Here is a 12093-nt window from a genome sequence, read left to right as displayed (position 1 = left end):
AACAACTCCAACACTATATCCCCCCCTGCTTTTAACATTTCTGTCAGGATCCCATCAGTTCCAGCTGCTTTACCCCCTTTCATTCTACGTAATGCCTCACGTACCTCACCCACACTTACATTCTGCTCCTCTTCACTCCTAAAAGATGGTATACCTCCCTGGCCAGTGCATGAAATTACCACCTCCCTTTCTTCCTCAACATTTAGAAGTTCCTCAAAATATTCTCGCCATCTACCTAATACCTCCATCTCCCCATCTACTAACTCCCCTACTCTGTTTTTAACTGACAAATCCATACGTTCCCTAGGCTTTCTTAACTTGTTTAACTCACTCCAAAATTTTTTCTTATTTTCATTAAAATTTCTTGACAGCGCCTCTCCCATTCTATCATCTGCTCTCCTTTTGCACTCTCTCACCACTCTCTTCACCTTTCTTTTACTCTCCACATACTCTGCTCTTCTTATAACACTTCTGCTTTGTAAAAACCTCTTATAAGCTAACTTTTTCTCTTTTATCACACCCTTTACTTCATCATTCCACCAATCACTCCTCTTTCCTCCTGCCCCCACCCTCCTATAACCACAAACTTCTGCCCCACATTCTAATACTGCATTTTTAAAACTCATCCAACCCTCTTCAACCCCCCCCCCCCACTACTCATCTTTGCACTAGCCCACCTTTCTGCCAATAGTCGCTTATATCTCACCAGAACTTCCTCCTTCCTTGGTTTATACACTTTCACTTCCCTCCTACTTGTTCTTGCCACCTTCCTCTTGTCCCATCTACCTCTTACTCTAACTGTAGCTACAACTAAATAATGATCCGATATATCAGTTGCCCCTCTATAAACATGTACATCCTGGAGCCTACCCATTAACCTTTTATCCACCAATACATAATCTAACAAACTACTTTTATTACGTGCTACATCATACCTTGTATATTTATTTATCCTCTTTTTCATAAAATATGTATTACTTATTACCAAATCTCTTTCTACACATAGCTCAATTAAAGGCTCCCCATTTACATTTACCCCTGGCACCCCAAATTTACCTACTACTCCCTCCACAACATTTTTACCCACTTTAGGATTGAAATCCCCAACCACAAGTACTCTCACACTTGGTTCAAACCTCCCCATGCATTCACTCAACATTTCCCAAAATCTCTCTCTCTCCTCTACACTCCTCTCTTCTCCAGGTGCATATACGCTTACTATAACACACTTTTCACATCCAACCTTTATTTTACTCCACATAATCCTTGAATTAATACATTTGTAGTCCCTCTTTTCCTGCCATATCTTGTCCTTCAACATTATTGCTACTCCTTCTCTAGTTCTAACTCTATTTGAAACCCCTGACCTAATCCCATTTATTCCTCTCCACTGAAACTCTCCCACCCCCTTCAGCTTTGTTTCACTTAAAGCCAGGACATCCAGCTTCTTCTCATTCATAACATCCACAATCATCTCTTACTTTATCATTTGCACAACATCCAGGCACATTCAGACTTCCCACTATGACAATTTTCTTCTTCTTATTCTTTTTAGTAATCTTTACAGGTAAAGGGGTTACTAGCCCATTGTTCCCGGCATTTTAGTTGACTTTTACAACACGCATGGCTTACAGAGGAAAGATTCTTATTCCACTTCCCCACGGATATAAAAGGAAAAGCAATAAGACCAAGAACTATTAAGATAAAATCAAAGAAAACTCAGATGAGTGTGTATAAATAAATATTATTACTATATTATTACTATAACATAGACCTGGCTCAACTTGAAAGATAGAGAAATGCCATCTGAATGCAACATACAGGGTTATAAACTATTCCACACTGATAGGGTCAACAGGAAGGGTGGTGGAGTGGCGATGTATGTCAGAGATAATTTAAATTGTTATGTTAGACAAGATATAAGATTAGAAACATCGGACACAGAATCTGTTTGGCTACGGTTTCTTGAAGGTCATGAAAAATTAATTATGGGTGTGATTTATTGGCCCCCAAAACCTCGATAGGGAGTGCGGTAGGCTGCTATGGAACGAAATTCATAAGGTGTCTAGATATGAAAATGTTGTGTTAATGGGAGATTTTAACTTTAGACAAATTGATTGGAACAATGTGACAGGAAATCTTGAGTCTAGTGACTTTCCTAACATGGATCAGGATTGCTTTTTAAAACAGTTTGTGACAGAACCAACTAGAGGAAACAACCTGGTTGACTTGGTTCTTGCCAACAAAGAATCACTAGTTAATAATCTTGAGGTTAAAGATGAGCCTGGGGAAAGTGATCACAAGTTACTTAGTTTCAATATATCATGGAATTACCCAGATAACTGCAATCAAGTCTCTGTCACAGACTTCTGCTTGGCCAATTTCATGGGACTGAGAAATTATCTGGGTGGGCTAAATTGGGATGACCTGATTATGGGTCGAGTAGGTGGTGTTGGTTGCCAATATGACGTGTTTCAGAGCATAGTGCTAGCTGCCCAGACAACTTTTGTCCTGAGTAGGGAAATTAGATCTAACAAAAATGATACCAAATGGATAAACAATAGATTAAAACATCTCACTGGTCAAAAGATAGACACATATAAGCGTATCAAAAGAGGGGATGGGCAGTTAAGAAATCAATATACATAATCAATTAAAGGGAGAAATAAAAAAAGGAATAAGAAAAGCAAAAAGGGATTATGAGGCTCAAGTTGCAAAGGATTCAAAGACTAACCCAAAAGGGTTCTTTCAGGTATACAGAAGTAAGATTAGGGACAAGATAGGCCCATTTAAGAGTAACTCAGGTCAGATCACTGACAGTGATAGGGATATGTGTGAACTTTTCAACACTTACTTCCTCTCAGTTTTTACTCAGGAAGATACTAGCGAAATTCCAGAAATAACAAATTATGTAGAAAAGGACGATAATAAACTATGCACGATTGGGGTAACTAGTGACATGGTCCTCAGACAAATAGAGAAATTAAAACCTAACAAATCCCCAGGCCCTGATGAACTGTTTGCAAGGGTTTCAAAGGAATGTAAAGAAGTACTTAGCATACCTTTGGTTAATCTTTTAATATATTACTACAAACTAGCATAGTGCCAGACAAGTGGAAAATGGCAAATGTAATACCTATTTACAAGGCAGGTGACAAGTCCTTAGCTTTGAACTATAGACCAATAAGCTTTACCTTCATAGTAGGAAAATTTATGGGATCAATAATTGCTGAGGCAATTCATAGCCATCTTGAAAGGCATAAATTGATTAATGGATCTCAGCATGGTTTAATAAAGGGGTGTTCCTGTCTTTCGAATTTACAAACTTTTTTCACTAAGGTATTTGAGGAGGTAGATCATGGTATTGAATATGATACATGTATTATGTATATGGATAGAGTTCCATATTGTGTATATCGATAGAGTTCCATATGAGAGGCTATTGAGGAAACTTAAGGCACATGGAATAGGAGGAGAAATTTTTTCCTGGGTAGAGGCATGGTTGACAAATAGGCAGCAGAGAGTTTGCATAAATGGGGAGAAATCAGAATGGGGGGCACGTCACAAGCGGTGTTCCACAGGGGTCAGTGTTGGGCCCCTTGTTGTTCACAATTTATATAGACAACATAGATGAGGGAATAAATAGGGACATAAGCAAATCTGCTGATGACACCAAAATAGGCCATCCAATTCATTCTAATGAAGACATTAGAGCACTCCAGGATGATTTGAATAGACTAATGCAGTGGTTGGAGAAGTGGCTGATGCAGTTTACTATAGACAAATGCAAAGTTCTAAATGTTGGACAGGAAAATAACCATGCAAAAAGGATTTAGGAGTTATGGTTAGCAGTAATCTGAAACCAAGAAAACAGTGCAATAAAGCTAACAGAATCCTTGGCTTCATATCAAGAAGTATAAATAATAGAAGTCCTCAGGTTGTTCTTCAATTCTATATATCTTTGGTTAGGCCTCATTTAGATTATGCTGCACAGTTCTGGTCACCGTATTAGAGAATGGATATAAATGCACTGGAAAACGTACAAAGGAGGATGACAAAGTTGATCCCTTGTATTAGAAATCTTCCCTATGAAGATAGACTGAGGGCCCTGAATCTGCACTCTCTAGAAAGGTGTAGAATTAGGGGGATACGACTGAGGTGTATAAATGGAAAACAGGAACCAATAAAGGGGATGTAAATAGCATGGTAAAAATATCTAGCCTAGAGAGAACTCACAGCAATGGCTTTCAGTTGGAAAAACTCAGATTCAGGAAGGATATAGGAAAGCACTGGTTTGGTAACAGAGTTGTGGACGAGTGGAACAAACTCTCAAGTACCGTCATAGAAGTTAAGACGTTGTGTAGTTTTAAAAATAGGTTAGATAAATACACGAGGTTTTTCTAGGTTTTTCTCCTTTTTCTAAATAGCTCTTGTTCTTTTTTATTTCTTCTATTGTCCATGGGGAAGTGGAAAAGAATCTCTCCTCCGTAAGCCATGCGTGTCGTATGAGGCGACTAAAATGCCGGGAGCAATGGGCTAGTAACCCCTTCTCCTGTATACATTTACTAAAAAAGAGAAGAAGAAAAACTTTATAAAACTGGGATGCTTAAATGTGCGTGGATGTAGTGCGGATGACAAGAAACAGATGATTGCTGATGTTATGAATGAAAAGAAGTTGGATGTCCTGGCTCTAAGCAAAACAAAGCTGAAGGGGGTAGGAGAGTTTCAGTGGGGGGAAATAAATGGGATTAAATCTGGAGTATCTGAGAGAGTTAGAGCAAAGGAAGGGGTAGCAGTAATGTTAAATGATCAGTTCTGGAAGGAGAAAAGAGAATATGAATGTGTAAATTCAAGAATTATGTGGATTAAAGTAAAGGTTGGATGCGAGAAGTGGGTCATAATAAGCGTGTATGCACCTGGAGAAGAGAGGAATGCAGAGGAGAGAGAGAGATTTTGGGAGATGTTAAGTGAATGTATAGGAGCCTTTGAACCAAGTGAGAGAGTAATTGTGGTAGGGGACCTGAATGCTAAAGTAGGAGAAACTTTTAGAGAGGGTGTGGTAGGTAAGTTTGGGGTGCCAGGTGTAAATGATAATGGGAGCCCTTTGATTGAACTATGTATAGAAAGGGGTTTAGTTATAGGTAATACATATTTTAAGAAAAAGAGGATAAATAAGTATACACGATATGATGTAGGGCGAAATGACAGTAGTTTGTTGGATTATGTATTGGTAGATAAAAGACTGTTGAGTAGACTTCAGGATGTACATGTTTATAGAGGGGCCACAGATATATCAGATCACTTTCTAGTTGTAGCTACACTGAGAGTAAAAGGTAGATGGGATACAAGGAGAATAGAAGCATCAGGGAAGAGAGAGGTGAAGGTTTATAAACTAAAAGAGGAGGCAGTTAGGGTAAGATATAAACAGCTATTGGAGGATAGATGGGCTAATGAGAGCATAGGCAATGGGGTCGAAGAGGTATGGGGAAGGTTTAAAAATGTAGTGTTAGAGTGTTCAGCAGAAGTTCGTGGTTACAGGAAAGTGGGTGCAGGAGGGAAGAGGAGCGATTGGTGGAATGATGATGTAAAGAGAGTAGTAAGGGAGAAAAAGTTAGCATATGAGAAGTTTTTACAAAGTAGAAGTGATGCAAGGAGGGAAGAGTATATGGAGAAAAAGAGAGAGGTTAAGAGAGTGGTGAAGCAATGTAAAAAGAGAGCAAATGAGAGGGTGGGTGAGATGTTATCAACAAATTTTGTTGAAAATAAGAAAAAGTTTTGGAGTGAGATTAACAAGTTAAGAAAGCCTAGAGAACAAATGGATTTGTCAGTTAAAAATAGGAGAGGAGAGTTATTAAATGGAGAGTTAGAAGTATTGGGAAGATGGAGGGAATATTTTGAGGAATTGTTAAATGTTGATGAAGATAGGGAAGCTGTGATTTCGTGTATAGGGCAAGGAGGAATAACATCTTGTAGGAGTGAGGAAGAGCCAGTTGTGAGTGTGGGGGAAGTTCGTGAGGCAGTAGGTAAAATGAAAGGGGGTAAGGCAGCCGGGATTGATGGGATAAAGATAGAAATGTTAAAAGCAGGTGGGGATATAGTTTTGGAGTGGTTGGTGCAATTATTTAATAAATGTATGGAAGAGGGTAAGGTACCTAGGGATTGGCAGAGAGCATGCATAGTTCCTTTGTATAAAGGCAAAGGGGATAAAAGAGAGTGCAAAAATTATAGGGGGATAAGTCTGTTGAGTGTACCTGGTAAAGTGTATGGTAGAGTTATAATTGAAAGAATTAAGAGTAAGACGGAGAATAGGATAGCAGATGAACAAGGAGGCTTTAGGAAAGGTAGGGGGTGTGTGGACCAGGTGTTTACAGTGAAACATATAAGTGAACAGTATTTAGATAAGGCTAAAGAGGTCTTTGTGGCATTTATGGATTTGGAAAAGGCGTATGACAGGGTGGATAGGGGGGCAATGTGGCAGATGTTGCAAGTGTATGGTGTAGGAGGTAGGTTACTGAAAGCAGTGAAGAGTTTTTACGAGGATAGTGAGGCTCAAGTTAGAGTATGTAGGAAAGAGGGAAATTTTTTTCCCAGTAAAAGTAGGCCTTAGACAAGGATGTGTGATGTCACCGTGGTTGTTTAATATATTTATAGATGGGGTTGTAAGAGAAGTAAATGCGAGGGTCTTGGCAAGAGGCGTGGAGTTAAAAGATAAAGAATCACACACAAAGTGGGAGTTGTCACAGCTGCTCTTTGCTGATGACACTGTGCTTTTGGGAGATTCTGAAGAGAAGCTGCAGAGATTGGTGGATGAATTTGGTAGGGTGTGCAAAAGAAGAAAATTAAAGGTGAATACAGGAAAGAGTAAGGTTATGAGGATAACAAAAAGATTAGGTGATGAAAGATTGAATATCAGATTGGAGGGAGAGAGTATGGAGGAGGTAAACGTATTCAGATATTTGGGAGTGGACATGTCAGCGGATGGGTCTATGAAAGATGAGGTGAATCATAGAATTGATGAGGGAAAAAGAGTGAGTGGTGCACTTAGGAGTCTGTGGAGACAAAGAACTTTGTCCTTGGAGGCAAAGAGGGGAATGTATGAGAGTATAGTTTTACCAACGCTCTTATATGGGTGTGAAGCGTGGGTGATGAATGTTGCAGCGAGGAGAAGACTGGAGGCAGTGGAGATGTCATGTCTGAGGGCAATGTGTGGTGTGAATATAATGCAGAGAATTCGTAATTTGGAAGTTAGGAGGAGGTGCGGGATTACCAAAACTGTTGTCCAGAGGGCTGAGGAAGGGTTGTTGAGGTGGTTCGGACATGTAGAGAGAATGGAGCGAAACAGAATGACTTCAAGAGTGTATCAGTCTGTAGTGGAAGGAAGGCGGGGTAGGGGTCGGCCTAGGAAGGGTTGGAGGGAGGGGGTAAAGGAGGTTTTGTGTGCGAGGGGCTTGGACTTCCAGCAGGCATGCGTGAGCATGTTTGATAGGAGTGAATGGAGACAAATGGTTTTTAATACTTGACGTGCTGTTGGAGTGTGAGCAAAGTAACATTTATGAAGGGATTCAGGGAAACCGGAAGGCCGGACTTGAGTCCTGGAGATGGGAAATACAGTGCCTGCACTCTGAAGGAGGGGTGTTAATATTGCAGTTTAAAAACTGTAGTGTAAAGCACCCTTCTGGCAAGACAGTGATGGAGTGAATGATGGTGAAAGTTTTTCTTTTTCGGGCCACCCTGCCTTGGTGGGAATCGGCCAGTGTGATAAAAAAAAAAAAAAAATACACGAGTGGGTGTGAGCTGGACCTGACTAGCTTGTGCTACTAGGTTAGATGATGTGCTCCTTCCTTAAGTGAATGTGGCCTGACCTGACTAGGTTAAGGCATTAGCTGAAGCCAGTGGGAGAATTGGACCTGCCTCGCATGGGCCAGTAGGCCTGCTGCAGTGTTCCTTCTTTCTTATGTTCTTATTAACTATCAGGAAACTTACAGAAAGTGCTAATTCCTTCTCACATTTCATAGTCAGGGTTACAATAAAAAATCCTACCAGCACTGGTTCTTTATTATAATTATGGTTGAGCTTTTTGTTCCTGAACCACTGAGTAGCATACTTTGGAATATGCCATACCAATTCCTTCCTATTATACCATTATGCCCTTAGTTCACCTCTACTCAAGCACCTGCTGAAGATCTGCAGATGTCAGAAAAAGATAAGCCAGTCACCAGTGTGTCATCCAGTTAGATGAACACAGACACGCTCCTTGAAGGGTGGCAATGAAGACTAACCCATGGTGCTATCTTAAGCCCAGAAGGCATAGTCACAAACTAGTAACTCACACTATCCAAGTAGAAGGAGAAGAACCTGCAGAAGTTACCATGAATTGCAACATGACAAAAGGCCTGGTAGAAGAAAGTCATGGCAGCCCACTCAAGCAGAACCAGAAAAAGCAAACCTTGAAAATGTATTCCATTTGGAATCTTGCCAAAGGCATACAAAAGTTCAGATTTTTTAAATAAGGATGAATGATATTCCCTTTTCCACCAAACAAAAAGATCTTGAGAACAAAAAACATGGGACTGTGTCAGACACCTGCTCCACCTTACTATCCTAAGAATAAGGTCCATAATAATGGGTAACAAGCTTATGGCTGAAGCAACCAATGGATTGAGGTTGGAAGGCCTAAGCAACAACAGGAAAAAACCTAGAACAACAACTGGACCCCTCCTGTGCAATGGAAAGAGCAAAAGTGTCTTTCAGGGAATCCAGCACCAACCGGTGGCAGCAAGCCAACTCACAGGTTGTAAATCAGCCCCATTCTAGGACTGGGAAGCCCCAAAAATGGCTCTGAGTGGAGGAAGACCAGAAGCAGTGAAAGGATCCCTAGAGGTGTGGAGGCTATGCACTGACAAAACAGAGGAAATACAAGGACACAGGCCTGGAAGAATTTTAGGGACTACAGATCCTACAAGACCCGAGGGGTCTTGTAGGATCTGTAGATCCCTCGGATCTTGCAGAGGGTGCACTGAGCTACTAGGGGCAAAGGGAGTTTCGTTCTGCACGTTCTCGATGGCTGCCAGCCCCAACCAATGGAGGAGACAGCTGGTGGGATGTTTCCATGTTCTACATTGCCAACAAACAAAAATCCATCCCACATCAAGTACTCCTAAGGATCCACATCCTTTAACTAGTTGACCAAAATTATGGGCCAGAGTGAATGGCCTAGAAGAGTAACAAAAAATCACAAATCATGAAGACAGTGCAAACTGAGGAATATGTTTTATAGAACTCTATGGCCACAACAAGCCAATACTGATATGCAGAAACAAAGGAGGCATTTCACTGAGCAAAAAGTGCATGGTGGACCTTAGTGATAAAAAAAAATATGTTACTGAAATTGCTCAATTTATTCCTAAAGTATCTGTTGTATATTAATTTTTGCATTACTGTATGTAAGAGTGTAAGACTAACCTGCCACCAATGTAACATCACAGAGTTGGCCACGAGCATAATATGCCTCCATGCGGCGTAGAGCTGCCTCAGCATGTCTGGGAGAACGAAACAGCTCATCGTGAACACTGCCACCCAGTGAGCTTAGTGATGCCACTGACCCTCTGGGTCCTGCACGACCAGAGCCCACTCCAGGTGAAGGGGAACGCTCTGCTTCCTTCATCCTGCAAGTTACACCCAAACACGGTGAAGGTGTACTCACATAGTACCTGCAATAGTACCATTGGTTTAATGTAAAAGCATATAAAACATACTGGTAAATTAGAGGATCTCTTAACAATTATGCAGAGCAACAGATAATTTGTAATTTCTGTAATTTCCAAAAATTAAGGAGAGAGAAAAAAAAGATGCAAGGAGATAAGGATCAAACTAGGGAATAGGGATGGGAGAAGAGGAACGAAGGAGATGAGGGAGAGTGGAGGGCCTGAAAACTTTTACCAAGTTGTTGATTCATAACAAGCCATAGTCCAGGGCTGGGTCTTTGAGTACAGTACTGTACCCTTTTCTTAAAACTGTAATTATAATTGTCTGGCTAATTCTTGTAAGTTATTACATTACACATCAAACACAAATTGGTCATTGTAAGTAGAAAAACAAGGATTAAAAGAGGGGACAGTAACATGAAGATTTTGACCCATATTTTGAATCTGTCTCCTGAGAACAGATACAATACTGTACAGTGGAACCTCTACTTATGAGTTTAATCCATTCCATGACCTTGCTCACAAGTGGATTTGCTCGTTTGCAGAGTCAATTTTCCTCATTTAAATTAATTGAAATGGAATTAATTCGTTCCAGTGGAATTCCAGGCACAAGAAAATACTTTAATAATTTACCTAATATCAACTCTACAGCTTATTTATCTATCACAATTCATGTAATATGACATAATAATAAACAATATTAACCCTTTCAGGGTCGACAGGCCCTCTCCCAGACTTGTTCTCAGGGTCAACAAATTTAAAAAAAAAAAAAATATATTTTTTCTTATGAAAAGTTAGAGAATCTTTTCCCAATCATAATGACACCAAAAGTATGAAATTTGATGGAAAACTTACGGAGTTATGCTCTCGCAAATTTAGTGGTCTCAACGATGTTTACGCATCAGCGATTTTGCCGAATTTGAGCCCTATTTTCAGCCAATTCCAGTGTACTAGTCGACAAAAATCGTAACTATTTTTTCTATCGAATGAGTACAAGAAACCACCCATTTACCAATTTCAACTATCCAATAAAGTGGTCAGAAATTAGCAATTTTGCCAATTTCACACAAATTTCAAAAAATGCCAATTTCCAAATAGGGTCCAGAATAAACAAAACAGACATTCCTGGCACTAAAATAACATTTCCTCTGTTCAACAGTCACACCCCCAGGCCCCCCTCTTACATTTCTTTTGCTTTCCACTTTGAATTTTTATTCTCGCAAAAAATAGAAGATTTACTGTTATGCAGACAACTGCATTAGTGTAGAAATGGTATAAATAATATCAAAGCACTTGTGAAAGAATATTAGACTCACCAGTTGATGTTTATTGGACGTTTAGCATGATTTGTTTACTATCGAACTTCGGCAAAAATCGAACATTTCTGCTACTTTGAGCTCAATTTCAAGGTACTTTTCATTGTGAAACCAATCAAAATCATCTCAATTTCTGTAATGTCTTCCATTCTACAAAATGAGACCAGGAAAACTAGAATTATTATTATTATTTTTTTTATTATCACACTGGCCAATTCCCACCAAGGCAGGGTGGCCCAAAAAAGAAAAACTTTCACCATCATTCACTCCATCACTGTCTTGCCAGAAGGGTGCTTTACACTACAGTTTTTAAACTGCAACATTAACACCCCTTCTTCAGAGTGCAGGCACTGTACTTCCCATCTCCAGGACTCAAGTCCGGAATGCCGGTTTCCCTGAACCCCTTCACAAATGTTACTTTGCTCACACTCCAACAGCACGTCAAGTATTAAAAACCATTTGTCTCCATTCACTCCTATCAAACACGCTCACGCATGCCTGCTGGAAGTCCAAGCCCCTCGCACACAAAACCTCCTTTACCCCCTCCCTCCAACCTTTCCTCGGCCGACCCCTACCCTGCCTTCCTTCCACTACAGACTGATACACTCTTGAAGTTATTCTGTTTCGCTCCATTCTCTCCATATGTCCGAACCACCTCAACAACCCTTCCTCAGCCCTCTGGACAACAGTTTTGGTAATCCCGCACCTCCTCCTAACTTCCAAACTACGAATTCTCTGCATTATATTCACACCACACATTGCTCTCAGACATGACATCTCCACTGCCTCCAGCCTTCTCCTCGCTGCAACATTCATCACCCATGCTTCACACCCATATAAGAGCGTTGGTAAAACTATACTCTCATACATTCCCCTTTTTGCCTCCAAGGACAAAGTTCTTTGTCTCCACAGACTCCTCAGTGCACCACTCACCCTTTTCCCCTCATCAATTCTATGATTCACCTCATCTTTCATAGACCCATCCGCTGACACGTCCACTCCCAAATATCTGAATACATTCACCTCCTCCATACTCTCTCCTTCCAATCTGATATCCAATCTTTCATCACCTA

At 40.4% G+C, this 12093-nt stretch overlaps 1 protein-coding gene across 3 annotated transcripts in view; it reads right to left on the bottom strand.

The window, feature by feature from the left end:
• Positions 1–12093, bottom strand: part of LOC128692035 (kelch-like protein 5) — a 155250-nt gene that overhangs the window by 72016 nt on the left and 71141 nt on the right. For all 3 annotated transcript variants that reach the window (XM_070085174.1, XM_070085176.1, XM_070085175.1), the window contains one exon: positions 9463–9710. In XM_070085174.1, the coding sequence (XP_069941275.1) occupies positions 9463–9710 (248 nt within the window). The remainder of the gene's footprint in view (positions 1–9462; positions 9711–12093) is intronic.

Source organism: Cherax quadricarinatus, chromosome 15 (assembly GCF_038502225.1).
Source record: "Cherax quadricarinatus isolate ZL_2023a chromosome 15, ASM3850222v1, whole genome shotgun sequence".
NCBI classification, from domain to species: Eukaryota; Metazoa; Arthropoda; class Malacostraca; order Decapoda; family Parastacidae; genus Cherax; species Cherax quadricarinatus.
This window is presented reverse-complemented; position numbering and strand designations above follow the sequence as displayed.